General features: G+C 47.6%; 1 protein-coding gene across 8 annotated transcripts in view; it reads left to right on the plus strand.

The window, feature by feature from the left end:
* The window catches only part of BCAR3 (BCAR3 adaptor protein, NSP family member), a 221,552-nt gene that overhangs the window by 177,068 nt on the left and 19,843 nt on the right, over window positions 1-24,641 (plus strand). For 6 of the 8 annotated variants that reach the window (XM_070367657.1, XM_070367658.1, XM_070367655.1 and 3 more), the window contains 4 exons: window positions 14,504-14,632; window positions 17,599-18,044; window positions 22,317-22,420; window positions 23,792-24,444. In XM_070367657.1, the coding sequence (XP_070223758.1) occupies window positions 14,504-14,632; window positions 17,599-18,044; window positions 22,317-22,420; window positions 23,792-24,444 (1,332 nt within the window). Of the gene's footprint in view, window positions 1-14,503; window positions 14,633-17,598; window positions 18,045-21,214; window positions 21,381-22,316; window positions 22,421-23,791; window positions 24,445-24,641 lie in introns of those variants that run through there. The other 2 variants (XM_070367659.1, XM_070367660.1) reach the window with 2 other exon arrangements.

Raw genomic sequence — 24,641 nt, forward strand, 5'->3', positions numbered from 1 at the left:
CAGCTATCCTCTTCACGTTTCTTATTCATGGTTTCTGAGCCTCTTTTGATAAGGTTTGATAATGAATAAAATGAAATCTCTTGGACTGGGGCTGCGGGATGGGAGGGTGTTGTTGGCATTTTCCTTTCTGTGTTAAGAATCTGATGACCCCTGTTTCATCCTTTGTCTGTGAAAAGGAAGATCACCCAGAGTGAAAAAAAATAAAGGCATCTTAATTTAACAGCAAATTGCAAATCCGTTTTTAATGGCACTGGAGGATCTGATGTAAAGTGTGATAAATTACTCAGGTTTAATTATAAAATGGGAAAACAGCATCAAAACCCATCTGTAGAATCTTTGCTGAAGATTAGATTCTTTCTAGGTTTTAGAAAAGAGAAATTTGTATCACCCAGGAACTTGAACATTAGCATCAAATTAAGTGAAGTGTTTCAGAAATCTCTTTGCCACTGATCCCTTTCTCAGAAGGATCCAGGGGCCCTCGCTGACCTCTAATAAGACAGAGAACACTGAGAACTTCAGCAGAACATCATGTGATTTATTGCTGTACATTCCCTTCAGATGTCTCGTCTCCTCAGAGAGGCTGTAAGCCCAGGTCAGGCCATGGGGTATTTCTTACTCACATCTGCGTCTCCCTTCCAATCTAGCCTGGGAGGAGCACAGTGGACACTCGGGAAGTCCTTGAGCTTCATTGAAGGCACAGTGTTCCAGTGACTACCAAGTTCTTAAGACTACCTGATTGTTTCTGCAGAACTCTGGCCAATAGGAATGAAGTATGTGTGGGTTAGGAAGCTGCCCCCAAAGACTGCTTCACTGAGCTTTAATCTCAGGATTGAGAAGAGTGGGCTCAGAGGCAAGGGATCCAAATGAGACCAGAGACCCCCATTTGTCAAGAGCCCAACACCAAACAGGCGGAGAGGCCCCTGGGACAGCCCGGGGCCTTTCCCTCCTAGCTTGTAGCATACTTTTGTGTGAATTAGAATAAGGCGCCGCTTCCCCAAGACACTCTATTGCCATCTGCCGGGCAACAGTTGTGTACAAATTTTCGATGGCTGTGCATGAAGGGCCCCTCCTTAGATATGTTCCTGTGTTGCACACGTCCCTGAGCCACTGGCCAGGCCACCACTGTGTGCCCACCACTGCGCTGGGCCAGGCCGAAATGCCCAACTGCCCATGCCACTCTTTGCTTTACCTACCAAATAGGAGACTTAAAATTTGAATTTAACATTTCTTCTCTTTGGACTTTTAGTTGCAAAATTAAGTGTTCTCTTAAGTAGAGACTTTGGTTTTAGTCAGTTATTAGAGTAAGAAATTGTATTTGTCTAACCTAGCACCCCAATGGGAAAAGTTGGATTAGTAATTTAAGCTTTTCTTCACTTATCTTTGGATTCTAATAAAATATTTCTGGGCAAGCCATGAAAGCCAGCAAGTGTCAATCAAAGGTGACTCAGAAACCAGTATATGAATTGTTTCATTTCAAGGTCTTAGGATTGCCACAAACACCATCCCGTTTCTTTCCATTCTACCTCGGATTGAAACAGCTGAGGGTTTGTACTAAAAATTGTTGGGCCTGAAACTGCTGGAGAAGTGGGTTTTTGTTTTTCAGGCTGTGGTTAAGGTTAAGAGTGCAGAAGTAATTGGGATTTATTCATTCCGTGCCTTCATGATCAATTTATGCTGGTTTTCAATGGTAAAAATACCAGTTGGATCTCTGAAAGCCCTTGATATAGTTTGGAATGTGGTTATAAACTGGCTCACTGCTTAAAATTCAGCCCAAAGCAGTGGTTCACAGGTGCTGAGTTTCTGAAATCTCCAAAGTATCTTATTTTTAGGTGGATTTACTTTATAAGACAATCCTTGGTGAGGCTTCAGAATCCTCCAGTAAAGGTGATCGACAGTGTCGTTTTTCCAAGGTGGGGGAGCGCCACCTCTTCGTGTGTCTAGCGTTTGTTAGGGATCTGCATGGTGCAGCCGTCACATCATCACATGCAGGAGTTCAGCGCATTTCAGATGAGGGTCTGTTTACCTGGACGCCTGTGTTGCCCTGGCTCCAGCCAGCTTAGGGACAGTGCATGGCATACCCAGAGGGGTTTCTCACCAGCCCATCAGAGGACATGGTCTTTGCTCAGAAATGAGACCAGTTTTACTTGCAGTGAGACTGATACTTTTGTTTGTGATCGTAATTTCTGGATGAGACTTCTGGAGAAACGTGACCTGTGGAGTTGTTTGGTTGAACCTGACGAGCAGCCTGGACTGTTGTGGATCTCTCCCTCAGCTGAGAAAATCATCCCTGTGCAGAAGAAAGAGACTTTTGTTTGGGAGCCTGATAGCTTTCTGGCTGTTGTGGCCTGATGTTCTAAACTAGGATAGAATAGCCCAGAAACTCCCTCCCTCCCTCTTCACTCCCTCGCTCCTCTTTTCTTGTGCACATTCCTGTCCATCCTCCCTTTTTATCTTAAGTCAATTCCCAACCTTGATCATAGAATGAATGACTGGAAAATCATCCCAATCTTAAAAATTCAACAAAAAAACATGTTGATGACTAAGCCGCCTGGGCCCCACAGGACATGTCATCTCTGTACCAGGACCCCTCAGCCCTCGCACAAAACACACAACTTCCCTGCACATTCAGGCTGCTTCCCTGTCCTGGGTGCTATGGACGTGTGACTGGCTGGAGTAACTGCATGTGTGTGTTCATACGGAGACACATGTCACCGAGGGATGGTGCCTTCTTACAGGTGCTCAGCGTCACTCTGCACAGATGGAAGCATTTAGTGGCACTCAAAAACCCAGCAACTATTAACTTGGAACTGAAATGAGCAGAATAAACACACCTACACCTGAGTAGAAATTGGTAGTTTCAACTCCTAGCTTTTTTACTCCATTAGAGCTAAATTCTCAAAGACCAGATATCTCTAAAACCTTCTGATGGATTGTATAATTCTTTTAAAAAAAAATTCTTTAGTGGGTGAAGCAACTCTATTTTTGTAGCTAAGAGGCATCTTTAAAGGGGCTTCAAATTCTACATTGTTCCATATGAGTATATACTATATGCTAGGCACACTGCCAGGTCCTTGTTTTTTTTTTAAAAGCCAGGTACATGAGGTCAGGTAGCCCAGTGAAGTGGGTACTAAAACCCCCAGATGTAGACAGATGTAAGTAAAGAGAAGTCTAGAAAGGTGGCCAAGATCATCTGTTCTTTTTTTTTCTTCCAGTTTTATTGAGATATAATTGACATACAGAACTATATAAAGTGTACAGCATAATGATTTGACTTACATACATCATGAAATGATTATCACAGTAAGTTTAGTGAACATCTATCATCTTGTGTAGATAAAAAATAGAAAAAATGTATTTGTTTTCCTTGTGATGAGAACTCAGGATTTACTCTCTTAACATACGTGTTAACATTTGTAACATACACGCGTATGTGTTCAGTCACTCAGTCGTGTCCAACTCTTTGCAACCCCAGGGACAGCCCGCCAGGCTCCTCTCTCCATGGGATTTCCCAGGCAATGACATTGAACCAGTGTTAATTTATCATGTTGTACATATGTCCCTGGAACTTATTCACCTTGAACTTTTTGATTGCCTTCATCCAATTCTCCCTCCCCCGACGCTGGCCTCTGGTAACTACAAATTTGATCTTTTTTTCCTATGAGTTTGTTTGTTTTTGAAGTACTGTTGATGTATATAACACTATGTTAATTCCGGTTATGTAGCGTAATGATTTGATATTTCCGTACATTCACATGATTACCATGATAAGTTTAGTTACCATCTGTCAGCACACAGATACATTGCATAATTCTTGACTGTATTCCCCCCACTGTACACTTCATCCCCTGACTCATTTATTTTGCAAGTGGAAGTTTGTACTTCTTAATCTTCCTCACCTATTTATCTCCTCCCCCAACCCCACTCCCTTATGTTTGTTCTCTGTATCTCTGAGTCTGTTTCTGTTTTGTTATGTTTGTCCCTTGTTTTGTTTTTTAGATTCCACATATAACTGAAATTCTATGGTATTTGTCTTTTCCTGACTTATTTCACTTAGCATGATACCCTCTGGGTCCATTCACGTTGTCACGAATGGCGAGGTTTCTTTTTTTTTTTTATGGCCGAGTTATATTCCATTGTGTGTATATGCCAAGTCTTCTTTATCGATTCGTCTATTGATGGGCACTTAGATTGCTTCCGTATCTCGGCTATGGTAAGTAACACTGCAGTGAACACAGCGGTGCATAGTTTTTTTCTAGTCAGTGTTTTTGTTGTCTTCAGATAAATATCCAGGAGTGGAATTGCTGAATCTTATGGTAGTTGTGTTTTAAATTTTTTGAGGAATCTCTGTACTGTTTTCCACAGCTTCTGTACCCATTTACATTCCATCAATAGTGCACCAGGAATCCCTTTTCTCCAACTTGTATTATCTGTTGTCATTTTGATAATAGCCATTCTGATTGGTGTGAGGTGATGTCTCATTGTGGTTTTGGCTTACATTTCCCTGATGATTTGTGATGGTAAGCATCTTTTCACGTGCCTGTTGGCCATCTATTAGGTCTTATTTGGAAAAATATTTATCTCAATCCTCTACCCATTTTAAAAAGTCAGGTTGTTTGGTTTTTTGCTCTTGAGTTGTATGAACTCTCTGTATATTTAAAATATTAACCCCTTATCAGATATATTGTTTTCAAATATCTATTTAGCAGGAGACCTTTTCATTTTGTTAATAGTTTCCATCATTGTGCAGAAGATTTCTAGTTTGATGCAGTCCCATTGGTTTTGCTTTTGTTTGCCTTGCCTGAGGAGGAAAAAATTATGAAGACTGATGTCAAAGAGTGCACTGTCTATGTTTTCTTCTAGAAGTTTTTTATAGTTTCAGGTCTCACATTTAAGTCCTTAATCCATTTTGAGTTTATTTTTGTATGTGGTGTGAGAAAGGAGTCTCATTTGATTCTTTTACACGTAAGTGCAGTTTTCCCAACACCGTTTATTGAAGAGGTTGATTCTCCCCCACTGTGTATTCTTGCCCCCATTGTCATTGATGAATTGCCCGTAAAAGTGTGGGTTCATTTCTGGGCTCTCTATTGCGTTCCATTGACCTATGCCTGTTTTTCGTCACCTGTTCTTGACCGGCCTTCAGACTCTCTCTTTTTCTCCCCGCCCAGTGACAAGGAAGCTGCCACATGGAGGGCAAGAAGGCAAGCAGGGTTCCAGTCAATAAGTGGCTACTGGACACACGCTGTGTGCCAGTCACAGGCTAGGCTCTGGGAGCCACAGACTAGTGAGCCATGGCCTCTGGCCCCCGGAGCTCATGCCTGGCAGAGAGCCTTGGCCCCCCTGTGCAGTATGTGACAGTGGACCCCCTGCCCCCTTTGATGTAATCAGACTAATTCAATGTGGCTTTCAAGGCCCAGCCTCCTTGTCCGTCTCTCTTCTAGCCTCTCCCCATTCACCAGCCTGGGCTCCAACCAGGCTGCACAGTGGCACTTACAGAGGGGTTGCTGTTTGTGGACCACAGGCTGAGAGTATGGAGGAGGGATGTACGAGACTGTGTGTCTGGGAAGTTGGGGAAGGTCCCAGTGACCAGGGCCCTGGTCAGTGCACCTCAGAAAGGGAGCTCACGGCCAGATGGAGAAGGGCATCTCTGGCCTTTGGATTTTATTTGTAGAATACCGTGACCCTTTGGAACATGTGGACCCTTTAAATATAGTCCAAAAAACTTTAATGCCCCAAATCTGCTGACTTAAGGGCTTCCTTGGTGGCTCAGTGGTAAAGAATCTGCCAGTGTTGCAGGAGACCTGGGTTCGATCCCTGGGTCGGGAAGATCTCCTGGAGAAGGGAATGGCAACCCACTCCAGTATTCATGTCTGGAGAATTCCATAGACAGAGGAGCCCGGCAGGCTATAGTCCATGAGGTCGCAAAGAGCTGGACACAACCGAGCTACTAACACTTTCATGGATTCCGCCGCATAATTAGCAGGGCCCTTGTGCATTCTCTCCATCAGTGAAGCCTCTGCCGCTTATTTCTGGTGACCCACAAAGATGTCTGCACTTATGTATCCGCACCTTCTCATGACCTGGGCCTTCTATCGAATTCAGACCTGGCTCCCAATATGAGGTATCAGTATACGGCCAGGGTGGTGCTGTAGCTCACAGGGCTGTGAGAAATGTAATGTGTTCATAGCTCAGGAATCTGGGAGGAGAGGGCAGGATGCATGTCTGTGTCCCTTATGGATGAGGTCTGAGCCCTGGGAGAGTGCAGACCAGATGTAAGAAGCCCGTTTGTTTGCGGGGAAGAGGGGTTGGGAGAGACTGTGACTCGTGTGAGCCCTAGTGGGGCACCCCTTGACTAAAGTCCCTGAGCAGGAATTACAGAAGTCTCTGACTTTGTAGGCGGCGGTTGGACCACTGGACCACGGAGGTAGGGAAATTGTCAGGAGGCGATTGTAAAGGTTTAGAGAAAACAGGACAGGGTAACTTTCATGGGGATTAGAATGGACCTTAGTGAGAGGGAAAATCAGGAATTGCTTGATCAGTGGAAGCCAGTTCTGAGGGTTCTTGTGTGAGTAATGAGGGCAGAGGAGGTGCCAGTGTCTGGGGGAGGGGGAGAAGAGCAGGCTTTCCAGAGAAGATGAGTTCCATTTATCCATATCGACATCTGAGCTCTGAAGTGGATTCTGGTAAATATCCTACCACGGCACCAGCTCTAAAGGCTGGAAATGGGGATTTGGGCATCATCAGCACCTTTCAAAAGACTGAACTGGCCTTGTGCCACTAACCCCAGCCCCTTCCACTCCCTTCTGCTCACTGCAGCCAGATTGATCTGTCTAAAAGCATCTCTTTCTTTGTACCTGTTGCCATCCCGGGCAGCAATTGTCAACAACCCTCACTGTCTGGAGTGTGGAGGTCTAAGCCCTCAGCCTGCAGTGCCCCTCTGTCTGATCTGTCCTATCCCCACCTTCCTGGTCGGGACTTCTCTGGTCACAAGTGACAGGAGTCCAGTGCAAACTAACTGAGGTCACAGGGGAGTTGACAAGTTGATGCAATCCCCTGGGGTTAGGGACATGCATGCCACTTGATACTTCCATCTCTTGCTCCTCTTCTCTTCCCACAATGATTTCATTCTCCCAGCCCAGTCTCATCCACACTGTGGGTCAAAAAATGAAGCAACCTCCGTACTTCCAGTCTCATGATATTTCCAGAGCAGGCAATGGCACCCCACTCCAGTACTCTTGCCTGGAAAATCCCATAGATGGAGGAGCCTGGAAGGCTGCAGTCCATGGGGTCGCTGAGGGTCGAACATGACTGAGCAACTTCACTTTCACTTTTCACTTTTCACTTTCATGCATTGGAGAAGGAAATGGCAACCCACTCCAGTGTTCTTGCCTGGAGAATCCCAGGGACGGGGCATCCTGGTGGGCTGCCGTCTATGGGGTCGCACAGAGTCGGACACAACTAAAGTGACTCAGCAGCAGCAGGGTGTTTTTTTACTCAATTCACTTAGAAAGATCCCAGGAAGAACTCTGATTGGGCCAGCTTGGGTCAGCCAGCAATGGCCAGGGAAGTGGGTCTGAACCACATAGAGAAAAGATAGAGCTCTCTTGGCGAGGAAAAAAGCAATGTTGTGACCAGATGTCTCTGCCTGCTTCAGCCCTCTCCACCCCAACCAGAACCTCTATCTGATAAAGCCCAGGTGCTCTTAGCTCAAATGCCCAAAGCACTCTCCCTCTTCTCAAGTTTTACCCTCAAGGGCCAACCCTGATATCCTATCCTCTCCTTCCTCCTCCCTATCCCATAGGGAGCCCTTATGTCGCAGAGGAAAATCAAAGGATCAACAGGTGGTGTAATTTCCCCCAGACTAAGGAGCCGGAGGGGCAGGGATGAGAATTCAGTGCTCTGTCTTCAGTGCTCAAGGATGTGTTACACCATTCCCTGTATTGGCTTCTAGGATACTGTGCCCTCGGGAGGGTGGGCCCCAGGCTGTCACTGCCCACCTGCAGCCTGTGCTGTGCTTAGTCACTCAGTCGTGTCCGAACCTTTGCAATCCCGTGGACTGTAGTTGACCAGGCTCCTCTCTCCGTGGGGATTCTCCAGGCAAGAATACTGGAGTGGGTTGCCATGCCCTTCTCCAGGGGATCTTCCTGACTCAGGAATTGAACCGGAATCTCCTGCATTGCAGATGGATTCTTTACCAGTTGAGCTATCTGTCAGTGGCCCCACGATGGCGCCTCACAATCTTCTCCTTTCCACACACAGCTCCCAGCCCGGGGACATGGTCTTTCCATGACCTTGCACAATTTAAAATTCTGTGGGAACTGGGAAGCTTTTCTTACAGGCAGGGAGAGAGTAAAATAAATATTAATTATAATGCAGATGCCATCTTTTTCTAATCCTCTCTGTTTCCTGCGCACAAATGAGCTGCTCTGGGCCTTTCCCACCCATTGCGCTTGTGGTACACACACCTCCCTCCCCCACCCACCCCCCGCCCCCTACCCCCACACGCACACTTACAACGCAAACCTCCTGAGAGGCTGGGTCCCATTGTTCTGCCTGATTTGAAATGCAAGATCACACATCACACAGCCTTCTCAAGACCCAAGCTGTTCCTCCCGCAGCTGGACCAGCTTTTCTTCCTCGGAGAACTGTTGAAATGTAGGTTTCCTCGTTAATCGAGGTTCCCAGCACGTCAGCGGAGCTGGCTCTGTGCCTCCAGAATGTGTTTTCCAAGCATCTCCTGGGCTCCAGCTATTCCAGCAAGTCAAGACCAGACTTGCCTGCCATGTGAGGCTCCAGAGATGTGCATTCCAGATTAGAGTGATTTTCAGAGCCAACCTCAGCAAGCCAGGACCGGTCCTGGCCACAAAACTGGACCACCTGGGGCAGGTGGACAGTGAGGTTCTTAAGAGGACTGAAGTAGACAGTGGACACGTGGCCAAGTACCAGGCTGCTTTCCTCCCAAATACCAGCCCACCCACTTCATCATGGCTGTGCATCAGACCTTAAACATCTCAAACGTAAACCTTCCATTCTAGTTAACCAGAATAGTGTTCTGATATGTCTATAAAAACCATTAACAGTGCCGTCTGTGTACCATGGTATAAGTGCTTCACAGATATTGATCCATTTCATCCTTATTAACCTCTCATCATACATTATTATCCTCATTGTAAAGACCGGGAGCTCTGCAGAGAGGTAAAGTCACTTGCCCTAAGCCACACAGCTGGTGAGTGGCACAGTGGCCTGTGGATGTAGCGGGCAGGCTGGCCTGAGCTCTTAAAGGCTGTGCTGTAACTTTCGTTGGTATTAGAGTTATGGAAATGCCAGCAATAGGAAAGTAGTAGTTAGACTCAGATTTCCGTGAGAAGCAACAATTATAGTAATTAATGAACTTTCCAGCTACTCTTCAGTGTGGTTGGACAGTTGTGGACCTCATCCATCCCTTTCTTTGCCATAGTTATCAGCTTACCTGCCTCTCATCTCAGACCCCAATGCTAACGACTGGGACCAGATGAAGTTTTAGAAGTGGAGCCATGTGAGTGGTAATTCTGATACAGTAGTTGCTAAGCCCTCCCTCCTTTCCTTCCTTCCTTCCTTTTCTTTCCTGATCAAGGTATGCTTATTACTTAACTTACGTACACAGCACTTTTTATTACACCCTTCTGTCCCCCTCCTAAAAAAAAGCAACTGCTCTGAAATCTCTGATAGATCCAACTCAGGCAAGATGTGGAGTAGAAGATGTATGTCCAGACTGCATCTTTCTTTTATGGGGGCTGTGAGTGGGATTGGTCCCTAGAATGAACCTGTCAAGGCTCGTGGGCAGAATGTTCTTGATCCAAAGCCTAGCATCTTCCCTCCCTCTGGAAGTTGTGGCCCACCTGCTGTGTGCGGAGGAGATCGGGGTGGCCAGAGCCTGTGCTGGTGCAGAGAAACCGAAGTCCCTTGTCTGTGGTCTCCCCTAAAGATAAGAGGCTTGAGAGACAAGGAATCAGACTTGTCTTCTTGGAATGAAGTTCAAAGTTAAGGACAAATGGAGAATTTGAGCCTGAAGAAAAAGTTGTACAACTATAAGGTGGCCGTTAGGAACATCTATAGCATCTGTTTGAGAGACTGATTGTTCCTAATTATTTCCGTGCTGTCTCTGTCTGGCAGTTGATGTAAAGTCCAAAGGGCTGGTGAGCAGTGCACTTCTGTCCAGTGTAACCTGAGAGCAGAGCTGAAATTACACATGCCTGGGTACATGGTGCCCAGTGCAGATTGAGAATGACTGTGTCCAGCCAGTCTTTGAAGCACATTGAATTCAGAAGATGTGTGTGGAAACATATGTGAAGAGATCAGCCTGGGGAGAAGGCTATGGGGACTCGACCGGGTATGGAAGATGTGCTGTGTCCTCCCTATTTTCCCAAGATTGGAAGCTGTCGGAGGGCTGGGACCTGTCCCTCATTCAGTCTCTCATGCTGAATTCTCGGCTGTGCATAAACTAACAGTGTATGAGTGAGAGCTGCTCTCCTCTAGGCTCTCCTTAGAAGGTAATTTAAGGAAGGCCGGGAGGATTCATTAGTAGTATCAATTAGAATTTCAGAGGACATGGATGACCATGCAAATGGGATAAAAACCAGGGGGGTTCAGGATGGGGGACACATGTACACCCATGGCCGACTCATGTGAATGTATGGCAAAAACCACTGCAATACAGTAATTAGCCTCCAATTAAAACAAAACAAACAAAAAAAAAACGTTGCTGAGGTACTGTTGTGTTACCTTAAATCACTAGAATTTACTTTGTAGCCAGTGAAAGTGAAGTCACTCAGTCGTGTCCGACTCTTTGCAACCCATGGACTGTAGCCCACCAAGCTCCTCCGTCCATGGGATTCTCCAGGCAAGAATACTGGAATGGGTTGCCATTTCCTTCTCCAGGGGATCTTCCTGACCCAGGGATGGAACCCAGGTCTCCCACATTGCAGGCAGACGCTTTAACCTCTGTGCCACCAGGGAAGCCCCATAAGACCCCCAAATTATCCAAGATGGCGGCATTTCAGAAGAAATTTCAAATGCCTGCCGGATGGGAGCAATTAAGTGGAAGGGTGCGCCATTAGCAAAGTTTCCGTTGTTTGGGGGAAGCCGTCTGAATTCTGCCAAGTGTCACAGGTCTGGTCATTCCTGGTCATTTCTGGTCCTCAAGGTGCACAAGTAGCAGTCACAGTGCAGTCAGATGGATACATTTCGCCAACCTTTCTATGGTCACCCCTCACCACCCATGGGGTTGCTAGCTGATCAAAATACTTACCTACAGTGGCAAAATCAGAGTCACCAAGGTCAAGAGTTCATAAAACAGGCACTTGAGAAAAATAAAAGTTGTGTTAATATATATGATTAAAACTACAAGTGAAAGTTCTAAAAGGAATAACCACTCCAAATAACCCTCCAAATAACCACTATTTCATCATGAGGGTGATCAGTCACCTGTGGGTGACTTTTGACTCGCCTCTTCAGTTGTTTGGGAGACACCGCCCATGTCATCTGCTGAAGCAGACGCTCCCAGCAGCCCACCTGCCTCCTTTTAATGCGGTAGAACCAGCCCTCAGCAGCTTGAAATAAGGAGCCCTTTGCAGTTCTTGCTCACTGTGGCTCTGTCTCCCCCGCTCCCCTCTCCCCTCTCTCTCCCCATCTTCCTCCCTTTTCCTTCTCCTCCTCCTCTTTTAAAATACAAGTCTAGACAACTGTGTAACCTCCTGACTTTTCACAAATTATGCAAGAGCTTAAGGGCTTATTTTTTGAAGTCTGGTTTCTGTCCCAGATTATTTGAGAGGGTCGGTCTTTCTGATCTTTTCTCTCTTCTCTAGGTACCTCCCTAGAGTGCCTCTCAAGTCCATAGGGGAAGAGAGCAGTAATTGTGCACTTTCCTCTAAGGACAGAAATAACAGAGCTGATTTTATATTTTCGGTAACAAGTGTGAAAAATATTATCTCAAAACCTAGAGTAAAAGATTGTCATGTATAAATGTTAAAAACAACTTTGATGTTGATGAGATGCGAGAGAGAGAGAGAGAGAGGGTGAGGGTGGGGGGACATGGCCTGGGTGTTGGGTAGCAGGGAGCAAGGAGAATGCAAACAGAAGTACGGCAATAGCTTCAGGGCTTAGGGCAAATGCAGTTTCAGTGGAGGGTTATACAGAGGATGGGACCTGCTGGTTGCTGCATTTTCAGGGCTCAGGACAAGGGATTTAGGCTGGGCATACAGATTGCCAGGGTGGCTAAATAGAGGCCTGGGTCACAGTATCAGCTAGGATTTAACTCAGCTGCTAGTGAGAGGAACACTGAAAATAACAGGCTTAAAAAAGAGAGGTTACATGGAAGACCTGGAAATGGGCAATCTGGGGCTGGGGTGTTGGCCTTACTGCTGTGAGGGACCTGGGCTTGTTCAGGCCTTCTGCCCGCCCAACCCCCCACCCCCATTCCTGTGGCTTGGCTTCTTCCTCATGCTCCAGGATGGTGTTGCAGCTCCAGCCATCACATCTCAGCTTGCAAGTCCCACCAGCGTGGCAGTTTATCCTTCTTTGGCCAGAACTTAGTCATGTGGCTGCACCTCCCAGTAAGAGAGGGAGATTGAGGCATATCATCCTGTAGCTGTATGGCAACACACCCAACTATAACAGGGTTTCAGATAATTTGAGAGGAAACCGAACTTTCATAACTAAGAAAAAGTCACAGACCTTCCTCATCTTGGGTTATCTGTTCATTCAGTGAGTAGGGAGTAGCCCACGTGTTCATGCACTTCTCGAGGGCAACAGCAAGGTAGGCAGATGGGCTCTGGTCTCGTGAAGCTGATTATCTAGCAGGAGGTGAGACAGACAATAAATGAATGGCACACGTGGCCTGGATGACAGCCTACATTCTGTACTCAAGTCTTCCCCAGGAGCTCTCTTCAGATGTACCTGTACATAATTAATGATCGAAGCCAACAGTGTCAGACATCACTGCTAATGCCTGCGGGTGCCGTGGGCAGCCAGCATCAGCATCACTTTGATAGGAATTCAGCTCATCCATCAAACATTCCCGAGGGCCTGCACTGTGAGGAGTGGAGGGGAAGGGGAGGGGGGAGAAGTAAACAATTAGTAAGCCAGAGCCTCACCTCGAAAGTGGCCCAGGAGTCATTCTACTGCCAGTGCCCTCATGGGTTGAGGATAAGAATCCAGCAGTAAAATCCCAAGTCTTTTTCTTCTTTTTTTAAAAAAAAATTTATTTATTTTCTTTTGGCTCTGCCAGGTCTTCATTGCTGTGTGGGCTTTTCTCTAGTGGCAGTGCTCAGACGTCTCATTGCAATGGCTTCTCTCGTTGCAGAGCACAGACTCTAGGTTGCGCCGGCTTCAGTAGTTGAGGTCCCAGGCTCTAGAGCTCTAGCTCAGTAGTTGTGGAACGTGGGCTTAGTTGCTCTGCGGCCTGTGGGAACTTCTGGATCAGGGATCAAACCTGTGTCTCCTGAATTGGCAGGTGGATTCTTTACCACTGAGCCACCGGGGAAGCCCCCAGGTCTTTTCCTCGATTGAAGGCAGTTTGGGGGCTCTTTCCTTGCTAAGGTGCAGGGCAGAGTGATGAGGATATTTTGTGAGTCCTACAGGCTTTTGAGGCCAACCTGGGGAAATTGAGAAAATACAAGGACATGACCTTTTCCTTCTTGTATGACCTTCAGCCATAGTCCCTGAGCCTGGTTTTGCTAGGAGCCAGGCAGGTGTCCAAGTTCAGTTTATATGTTGTAAGTGGGCGTGGGTTCTAAATTAAACCCCAGTGAGTGCTACCCACCCAGAACTCCTGTCCCGGCCAATGGGCAAAGACCTAGATACAGTGATTCTCAAACTGCCTGAAGGGAAGAGCCAGTTCTTTAAGTTTCAATTTCCAGTCTGTTATAAAAAAAATGAAATATTAGAAAAATGAAATTAAAATTACATACAAAACACAAACTCAAGACTTCTGTTAGTAGATGCAGGAGACATTACCCTGTCCAATTGCTCTGGAGTTGGCCAGTAGCAAAAAATTCAGGTCCTCAAGGCAGCGCTTTGGACAGTATTGTCCCTCCAGGTCCAGGTGGGGACCGTGGCCTTCCCAGCTGTGTGTCAGGACAGTTCAGAAGGAGAACGAGGAAGCTCCCTAGGCAACTTCGATATTCCTCATGCCCCACACATCTCTCTCCCTGGTGCCCCCCACCCTGCTCCCCACGTTTTCAGCTGCTACACGAGCAGACGGATAAAAGGAACAGTTTGGCTAACTCTGCTGTCATAATCCCTGTGTGCAGGTGAAAATTTTACTGCACACTTGCAGCCAGAGAAATGAAAGGTCACAGCTAATTGTAATCATTATCCAGGCTCCCCTACCTGACCGGGGCTTTGGGCATATACCGCTTTGATAGCAAAGCAGCTGACTGCAAGGCCGTCTTCTCCGGGTGGCTGGCCTGGGCTCGCCAGTCTGAGCAGGGTGGGAAGGTCACTGGTGACTGGGGTCCCTGTGTTGCAGTTCTCCAAGGAAAGGCACGTCATGGACAGGACCCCCGAGAGGCTGAAGAAGGAGCTGGAGGAGGAGTTGCTGCTGAGCAGTGAGGACCTGCGCAGCCACGCCTGGTACCACGGCCGCATCCCCCGACAGGTACCCGCCCGCACACAGGGTCATGTGCCCAGGGCCATTAGGAGCAAGCTCCAGTTCAGCCCAAATGAAATAATATGAAGTGGCTTGCGGTGACTTAACGTAGGCCCATTTCTAAGGAGATCTTGGGAAGAGCTAAGGTCAGGAATTCAAAGTCCATTTGCCTGTGGCCAGTGAGGGGATGAAGGAAAAGCAGGTGTTCTGTGGTCTGTAAACACGGGCCCAGCGGGAGGCAGCCATGCAGGGTGGCACCTCGGGGAGTATGAGGGCGGGCTGTGGTTCAGCTAATTGAACTCTTGGCCAGCTGCCTGCAGCCTCATACCCTGTGGAGCCTGCTTCCTTCTTAAGGCCGTGGTTTAATTTCAGGTGAAAAGAGGGTATCATCAGGGCAGGTAACCCAGAGAAATAGGCCGCCTGTGCCCTAGTGGGGCCGGCAATTATTCATTCTCTACCCTTGCCCTATCCAGCCCCTGGCCCAGAAATAGGGAAGAGGAATTATACCAGCGACCACAGACATGGCCAGACAGACTCATGGCCAGAATATACTTTGTGTGATTGTCCTTTGGGTCATAGCCATGAATAATGTTTTTGTATTTAATAGTATAGAAATTGAAAAATAAGTGCAGAATTGAGGTATAGAATTTTCCTTGAGTTTTTATTGTAACATGATCCAACCAGTCAGTCACTCAGGACCACAGGACAGGAAAGGGGGGGTGGGGGAGGGACATCATATTGTGAATGGGTTTGTTTTGTTTTTAATGTAGCAGATTCTCAGCACCATCAAAGAAATAATTCTTATTTCAACTTTGTTTTTCTTCTTTGAGCTTAAAATTGATGATAGAAAATAGAATTAAAAAAGGAGCAAATTAAACTCTCACCCATAATTCTCCCTTCTGGAGATAACCACTATGAATATTTTGATATAAATCCTGCCAGACTTTTCCAAATCAAGCTTGAGCTCATTTTGCCTATAACTTAGCAGCCCACTTTCTTCCCGTAATGATGTAACCTGGGAATTTTCTCCTGCTATGAAATGTTGTTCTCAGCCAGCCCCCATTGTCTGCATCCATTGTATGTTTGCTCCGCTCTGTATTGGGCACTCTCCCAACACCCTTTAAGATAACTACTGTGTTCATCACTATCATCATTTCCTCAGGCTCAATTCCAAGAAGTGGAATTTCTGTGTGAAAACATTTTTAAGGCTAAGATGCAATTTTAAGGTAACCATGGTAACATACTATTCTGAGCTAGCTGATCAAATGTTGGCAGGTCCTGGAAAACTTGTCAAAGTTTATAAATCTGATATCTGTCATCACCATCATTCTCCTTATCATAATCATAAAATTTGTTTCCCACTTGCCATGAGGATAAATTTTCAGCTATACATCATCTAGATTGTATATCTAAAGACTGTAACGATAATAATGATCGTTGTAGTTAACTCTGAAGGGCTTCGCTGGTGGCTCAGATGGTAAAGAAGCCACCTGCGATGCAGGAGACCTGAGTTCGATCCCTGCATTGGGAAGATCTCCTGGAGAAGGGAATGGTTACTCACCCCAGCATTCTTAACTAGAGAATCCCATGGACAGAGGAGCCTGGCAGGCTATATCGTCCATGGGATTGCAAAGAGGCAGACACGACTCTGACTAACACATACATAGTTAACACTTTACTTCTTTAAATTTTTATAGCTACTCTGTAGGAGATATTATCCTGGTTTACAGATGATGTAATGGAGTGTAACTTGTACACGTAACTTGTCTCACAGAAGAGCCAGAATGCAAACCCAGGCAGACTAGCTATGGGAACAACCATTCTATGACACAGTTTAAATTCTCCTTTTGTTACCAACTTCAGTATCCTTATAGCTAATGATTTTTTTAAACATCTACTATGTTCAGTCACTGTGCTAGTGCTTTGTGTATATTATGTGGCAGTGGTTTAGTTGCTAAGTCGTATCCAACTCTTTGCGAAGCCATGGACTGTAGCCTGCCAGGCTTCTCTGTCTGTGGGGATTCTCCAGGCAAGAATACTGGAGTGGGTAGCCATGCTCTCCTCAAGGGGATCTTCCCAACCCAGGGATCAAACCTAGGTCTCCTGAATTGCAGGCAGATTCTTTACCAACTGAGCCACCAGGGATGCCTCGTATATTATGTATGCAAATATATAACCTTCCCAATAACTCTGTGGGATGAGAGACTGGCCACTTTGTTCCAGGCCCACAGAATAATCGTTGTGCCCAGAGCCACCCTCAGAGGTCTAGTTCTACTGTCCCTGGCTTCCACCTGCATGCAGACCCTCCTCCTCCCCACCCACCAGGCCTGGAGAGGGGTTCCTTTGGAGAGGGCTCTGAGGATGACCCATAGATGACAACCAACATCCTCCTCCAGGTGTTGCAGGGAGAGAAAGAATCAGACCCACCAGACACAAATTTAGTTTTATCACTTCACATCCTTCAGGTCTGCATAGATGTCATCTTCTCCTGATACCCTCCTAACCACCATATTTAAAAGGTCAGCCCCCATCCCAATTTCCTTTTTCCTTAACTTTACAACATCTGACATGGCATACCTGTTCCTTTTTTGTCCTACTAGAATAGAAGCTCTCCAGTGAAAACAGAAGCTCTGAGCCAGTGGAGGCTCAGCTTCATTCACTATATAAATGCAGTGCCTACAGCAGTACTTGGCACACAGTGTTGCTGTTCAGTCATGTCCGACCCTGCAACCCCATAGACTGCAGCACGCCAAGCTTACCTGTCCTTCACCATCTCCCCGAGCTTGTTCAAACTCATGTCCATTGAGTCAGTGATGCCACACAGTAGGTGATCAACAAATGGTTCATAAGTGAATGAATCTTCTCAGAATTTGACAAAATAAAGAGCCGACCGAGGAAGAGGAGACGTTATAGTCTTGTCCGTAGTGCAGCTAAGCTTGCCTTGCCTGTTCCTCACTCGCCGTTCTGTCCCAAAGGTGTCAGAAAACCTCATGCAGCGAGATGGTGACTTCCTGGTTCGTGATTCTCTGTCCAGCCCGGGAGACTTCGTCCTGACCTGCCAGTGGAAGAACCTCCCTCAGCACTTCAAGATCCGCCGGACGGTGGTGCGGCTCAGCGAGGCCTACAGCCGCGTGCAGTACCAGTTTGAGATGGAGAGCTTCGACTCCATCCCTGGCCTGGTACGCTGCTATGTGGGCAACCGGCGGCCCATCTCGCAGCAGAGCGGAGCCATCATCTTCCAGCCCGTCAACAGGACGGTGCCCCTGCGTTGCCTGGAGGAGCGCTACGGAGCCTCCTCCCCAGACCGGGCCCACGAGGGCAGCCTCACTGAGGGGAGGCCGGACGCGGCCAAGAGGCTGAGCCTCACTGTGGGCGGAACCCAGGCCCGAGAGCAGGGCTTGCCCAGGGGCAACCTCCTCAGGTGAGTCAGGGCCTCCTCGGGTGGTGTTGGGACCATGGGGGCACTCACCTGGCCAGGGCCCAGCTCTGCTCAGCAGGCGAGCTTCCATAGGAGCAGAGGAACAATGAAAGATGTTAGTGGAACTCCAAGTGGCGCTGGAATCGCTGACACAAGGCATTGCACAGTTCCCAGTTGTGCTGTCGCTTCAGTCGTGTCCAGCTCTTTATGACCCCATGGACTGGCCCTTCAGGTTGCTCTGTCCACGGGATTCTCCAGGCAAGAATACTGGAGTGGGTTGCCATGCCCTCCTCCAGGGGATCTTTCCAATCCAGGATCGAGCCTGCGTGTCTTAGGTCTCCTGAGGCAGGTGGGTTCTTTATTACTAGTGCTACTTGGGAAGCTCAGTTGCCAGTTGAGTTGGTGCCAAAAAAAAAAAAAAAAAATGGTGCTGTTGCTGAGGAAGGGGAAGGCTGACCAGGAGAGACCTTGTGAAGGAGGTACGGATTCCGGCTGGTCTGAAAGCTAGGGGACATTTGGATAGATGCTGCAGAGGGGAGGGTGTCCCCCTGGAGGGAGGGGGCTCAGACAGAGCCTGAGTTGCAGAGTTAGAAAAGGGCAAGCGTGGCTCAGAGTGTGGAAACTGGAGGAACTGGAACAAAGGGTGTGTCCACGCAGGGGGCTGACAGAGGGAGGTTTAGGGAGCTGACCCCACCAGATCAGGGAGGCTTTCGTGCCAGACTTTGAGGTGCCTCAAAGACTTAACATGGGGAATGGAGTGTCCTAAGAACAAGACGGAATGGTGATGTGCAAGAAGGGTGAGAGGGGAGAGGAGCAGGAAGGCAGCTAGTGAGCTATGAAGGATCAGGCTATGCAGATGGAGTAGCGAGGAAAGTCAGGAGGCTCAGAACCAGGCTTCCTGACACCTCTGCTTGTGGGGAGGTGGAGACGGGCAAGTCAGATACCAAAGGAGGGACCAGAGTGGGTAGACTTTGGAGGAAAACCAGTTGCTCCATCTGAGGTGCGACTTTGGGCTTGCAAAGGGCCAGTGTCCAGCAACAGCTCTCGAGTTAGGGAGCGAAGTTAGTCCTGAAAGCTTAGATGAGGACTTGGTCCACACAGAAAGGGTGATTGACTAGGTCAGAAGAGATGAGATTCTTAAGACAGAAGATTTTGAGAGCCTGGGGGCTGCAGGCTGACCCTTGGGGGATCTTGGAGAGAAGAGTTCAGAGAACTGAGTGCTGGGCTAGCCCCACCGTCAATTACAAGTGATGTGCCCTAGGTTAATACTGGACTTGTCTCTCAGGCAGTGAGGAGTCCTTGAGCGTGTTATCTAGCTGCCAAGAAAGAAAAGTTGGCAAGACGCTGTGCATTATATTTATTTTAGACTATGGAAATGATGTTAGAAAAAAAGCAAATTCAAATGATTTTCTTATTCGAGTTCAAAATGGGTCAAAAGCAGAGACAACTTGCAACATCAACAATGTATTTGGCCCAGGAACTTTGAATGACTGTACAATGCAGTGGTGGTTCAAGAAGTTTTGCAAAGGAGATGAGAGCCTTGAAGATGAGGAGCATAGTGGCCGGCCATTCAAAGTTGACGACAATCATCTGAGAGCATCTTTGAAGCTCCTCTTACAACTACATGGGAAGTTGCCAAATAACTCATGCTATGGTGGTTCCGCACTTGAAACAAACTGGAAAGATGAAAAAACTTGATAAGTGGATACCTCATGAACTGACCACAAATTTAAAAAACTGTCATTTTGAAGTGTCATCTTCTCTTACTCTATGCAACCACCATGAACCATTTCTCAATCTGATTGTGACGCACGACAAAAAGTGGATTATATACAACAGCTGACAACAACCAGCTCAGCGGTTGGACCGAATAGAAACTCCAAAGCATTTCCCAAAGCCAGACTTGCACCAAAAAACGGTCATGGTCACTGTTTGGTGGTCTGCTGCCAGTCTGTTCCGTAACAACTTTCTGAATCCCAGTGAAACCATTACATCTGAGAAGGAAGCTCAGCAAATCAATGAGATGAACCAAAAACTGCAACAGCTGCAGCCGGCATTGGTCATCAAAAGTGAAAGTGAAGTCACTCACTCGTGTCTGACTCTTTGCGACCCCGTGGACTGTAGCCCGCCAGGCTCCTCCATCCATGGGATTCTCCAGGCAAGAACACTGGAGTGGGTTGCCATTTCCTTCTCCAAGGGATCTTCCTAACCCAAGGATTGAACCTGGGTCTCCCGCATTGCAGGCAGACGCTTTAACCACCAGGGAAGCCGCATTGGTCATCAGAAAGGGCCCAATTTTTCTCCACACCACCTGACCATATGTCACACAACCAACACTTCAAAAGTTGAACAAATTGGGCTGCAGAGTTTTGTCTCATCCACCATATTCACCTGACCTCTCACCAACCGACTACTGCTTCTTCAATCATCTCAACAACTTTTCGCAGGGAAAATGCTTCCACATCCAGCAGGAGGCAGAAAATGCTTTCCAAAAGAGTTCATTGAATCTCAAAGCATGGATTTTTATGCTACAGGAATAAACAAACTTATTTCTCCTTGGCAAAGAAACATGTTGATTGTAATGGTTCGTATTTTGATTAATAAAGATGTGTTTGAGCCTAGTTATAAGATTTAAAATTCATAGTCCAAAGTTGCAATTACTTTTGTACCAGCCTAATATTAAAACACTATCTTCTGTTCTTTTGGGAGTTAGGGGTTGGTTGATCAACTAATGAGTAGGGAGTTAATGTGAACAGAGCCAGAGTGACCCGCAGAACCCCTGCTAGGAACAGTGCTGGGAAGGAAGGCCCCTTGGTCTACCCTCAACAACCTGAATTTAAAATACAAAAAAAAATTTTTAAGATAAAAATGAAAGAAAAGCTTAGAAAGTCTCCTTGTTGATAACACAAAGCTAACAGAGCCACTCTTGGGGATTGCCCTTTGAAAGCAGAGCTTGCTAAGCCTTATCACACTTGGCATAGGCTGCAGGTCCAGAAAGACCTAGATGTGGGGGTGGGGTGGACTCAACACGGAAGAGGCTGGAAGCCCTGCCCCTCCGCCCGCCAGTGGCTCCCCACATTCCCTGACGTCAGGCCAGATGGTTGCCCCCACCCCCCCAAAAAGGTGTGCGCTTGGCCAGGTTACATTCCAGGCCAGTGTATGACCACGGAGTCTGACTGCTGGTGGGGATCACTGCTTAAATATCGCTTCACTGAAGCCACTGTCTTTTGGAATTTGCCCTCTGCCCAGCCTTATCTCTGAGGGGTTGCTGGAGTTTGGGGGCTGTTTCGTTTTGTTTTGTTTTTTGTTTTTTTTTTTCCCCTCTGGTTGTCTGCAAAGGTAGGAAAGAACTTTCACAATTTCTGTAACATAAGTTTGGGGGTTGGGGGTGGTGACTAATAAAGTTCATTACCACTCAACTGGTGAAGTGCTTTCTGTTTTAGCTAACGGGAGATTCTGTTCTTTGGTGCTAATTAGAGTAATTCCTGATCTGAACGGGCAGAGTTAGAGCCATGCTGGCGAACTGTGTCACTAGGGTCTGCTGGGCCTGCTTGCCCTGTGCTGCTGTGCTCTGTGCTTCCCAATCAGAGAAACTGCCAGTCTGAACTGGCAAGGGGCAGAGCCATGCTGGTGAATCGTGTTGTTAGGGTCTACTTTCCCTGTGATGCTGTGTCCTGTGCCTCCCAGCTTGCTTGATGACCCCACGGCCCTTTCCCTGACTCAGCCCAAGGAGGCTGGCCAGGGGATCCCCCAGTGGGGTCCTTCTGAATGGGTATGACAGCCTCCCTGGGCAATCCTGCAGGTTATTTGGGGGACACTGAACTTTCCACTGGAAACTGCCCCACAGCCTCCTTCCTAACTGTGACACTGAAAGGCTTGGTGGAAAACGCGTGTTAGTTATACAAGTCATTCCTCCTGGGTCTGTAAGTAATTTTAGGCGCTGTTGAAAGTACACATTCCAGCTTATCAGATTTTCCTGAGAGTATCTTGAAGCCTTTACCCTGCTCTGCTTAACAGGATGGAAAGACTCAGAAGCAGCAGCCGGGGATCTAACTGGATGGGTCCTGGGGACACGGCAAGGAGTCCATGGCACAGTCATGTACTAATCACCCCCATCAGTGATTTCCTCCTCCAGCCAACATTCCTTTACTCTTAGGCTATATGGGAGTGCTCTCATTCTGAGCAGTCTTTTTCTTTTTTTAAACTTTCCATGATGTTGCCTAAAGGTTTTACGATTTAATGACATGTTTCTGCCCTATTTGTCTTTTGCTTCAGAAATAAAGAGAAGAGTGGGAGCCAGCCAGCCTGCCTGGATCACATGCAGGACAGAAGAGCCTTGTCCCTCAAAGCCCACCAGTCAGAAAGTTACCTGCCAATTGGTAAGTCTTTGGGAATTTGGGGGGAGGAGGGTGATGGTGTTCCCCTGATTTTCTGCAGGCTGTCTCCCCTGCTCCTTCTGGTCACCTAATTTGGGAAAGACATAAGACTCCACATCTGGAGGCTGAGGGGTTCATAGAACTGTATCCAGATGCAAATCACTGAGCTGGATGCTGTGTGTGTGTGTGTGTGTGTGTGTGTGTTACTCAGTTGTGTCCGACTCTTTGCAACTCCATGTACTCTGTGTGTGTGTGTGTGTTAGTCACTCAGTCGTGTCCAATTCTTTGTGAGCCCATGGACCAGATTCCTCTGTCCATGGAATTCTCCAGGCAAGAATACCGGAGTGGGTTGCCATCTCCTTCTCCAGGGTATCTTCCCAGCCCAGGGATCAAACCCAGGTCTCCAGCATTACAGGCAGATTCTTTACCATCTGAGCCACAGGAGAGCCTGGATGCTTAATGTGTGCTAGCTTTTAAGCCTCATAAGAAGCCTTAAAGATGAGCATGGTTATCCTCTTTTTGGTGAGGAGACTGAGGCATGGATATAATTGACCTGTAGATGCATCTGTCTAGTAAGTGGTGAAGCCAGCCTTTGAACCTAGGTTTCCTGACTCTGAGCCCAACTGCAAACTGGTGGTCATCATGACAAACGTGCCTTCCCCTTAGTCTCCTCCCTGGGGAGAGGGTGAATGGGTCAGTCCAGGGGTTCCTGGTAGAAACCCCGCCTCCTCTCCATTCTGCTGTCACAGCTGGAAGAGTGAGATGGTGTGGGATGTGGGGAACCAGGTAAGCAATTGTGTTAATAGGCAGTGGGATTGTTTTTCATTATTTTTGTAATGGACCTTCCTTGGGGAACCACAGGATGATTTTTCCTGTCACCCCTTCATAAACTGTTTGAAAGTGGGTTTTCTCAGCATCTTTTTCTCCCTTCCGCATGTGTCTCTGTCTCTTCTTAAAGCTGGCAGGATCCACTCTGGCTTTGAAAGTGACTCAGACCCCTCCCCCTTTTATACTATGTGACTAAAGACATGTTTCTTAGGGTAAGGTTAGATTACTCACCACCCTCCAAGCTCGATGTATTTCCCTGTTTTGACTGTATAACCTTCTGTGACCATAAAATGGCATTGCTGCCCAGCTGTGGGTAGTCACCAGGATTTAGAATTCCCCAAGAAGTGGCGTGGGGCCACCTATGCCCTTGAGATGCTCTTGACTGCTCTAGACCAGACCTGCAGTGGTCATACTGGCTGGTCTTTTGTGGGTAAAAATCAAAGCCCTAGAGTATGAATTGAGGGCCAGAAGCTGTCACTCTAATTTTGTCTGTTTTGTGTTTTCCTCACAGCTGAGCTTTTTCTGACCCTCTGTTATCCTCCACAGGTGGTAAGCTGACTCCTCAGTCCCCAAGTGTGGGCACAAGCCCCTGCCCAAACTCACCAGTGTTCAGGACGGGCAGCGAGCCCACTCTGAGTCCAGCTGTGGTGCGGAGGGTCTCCTCAGACGCTAGGCCAGGGGAGGCGCTGAGGGGCTCAGACAGCCAGCTATGCCCCAAGCCACCCCCCAAGCCCTGCAAGGCACCCCTGCTCAAAGCTCCCCCGTCTCCATCTTTCTGGCTCAACTCTGAAGCCAACTACTGCGAACTGAACCCAGCCTTGGCGGCCAGCTATGATGGGGCATCTAGGCTGCCCTTCTGTGCCCAGGACAGCTACGTGGAGTTGCTGACAGCCAAGCAGAATGGGGGGCTGGGCACCCGGAACTCTGACACCAGCTACTTGATCCTTGATGATGATGATAGGACAAGGCCTTGGAAGCCGCCGCCAGCCCCAGGAGACACAGTGGGGGAGGACCAGGACACATTTGTGATGCCCCTCCTAGAGACCACCTCTTCGTTCAAGCCCAATGACTTTGAGTCGAAGCTGCTTCCTCCTGAGAACAAGCCCCTGGAAACTTCGATGCTGAAACGTGCAAAAGAACTGTTCACCAACAGTGACCCCAAGGTCATTGCCCAGCACTTGCTCAGCGTGGACTGCAAGGTAGGTGCCGGAGGAATTTCCAGATGCTTGAAAGGGGGTTCTGTCTGGGCCTCATTCTGCCTTACCTTGTGGCTTGTTTGCTCATAGGACAATGGAGATGATGACCTGGGTGTGGGATTTATTGAAGGGGTGGGAACCCAGGCTGTGACAACCCTTGCCCAGGCAGGAAGCTTGTGAAATTCACCTGGGACAGAAGG

The sequence above is a fragment of the Bos mutus genome, chromosome 3 (assembly GCF_027580195.1).
Source record: "Bos mutus isolate GX-2022 chromosome 3, NWIPB_WYAK_1.1, whole genome shotgun sequence".
NCBI classification, from domain to species: Eukaryota; Metazoa; Chordata; class Mammalia; order Artiodactyla; family Bovidae; genus Bos; species Bos mutus.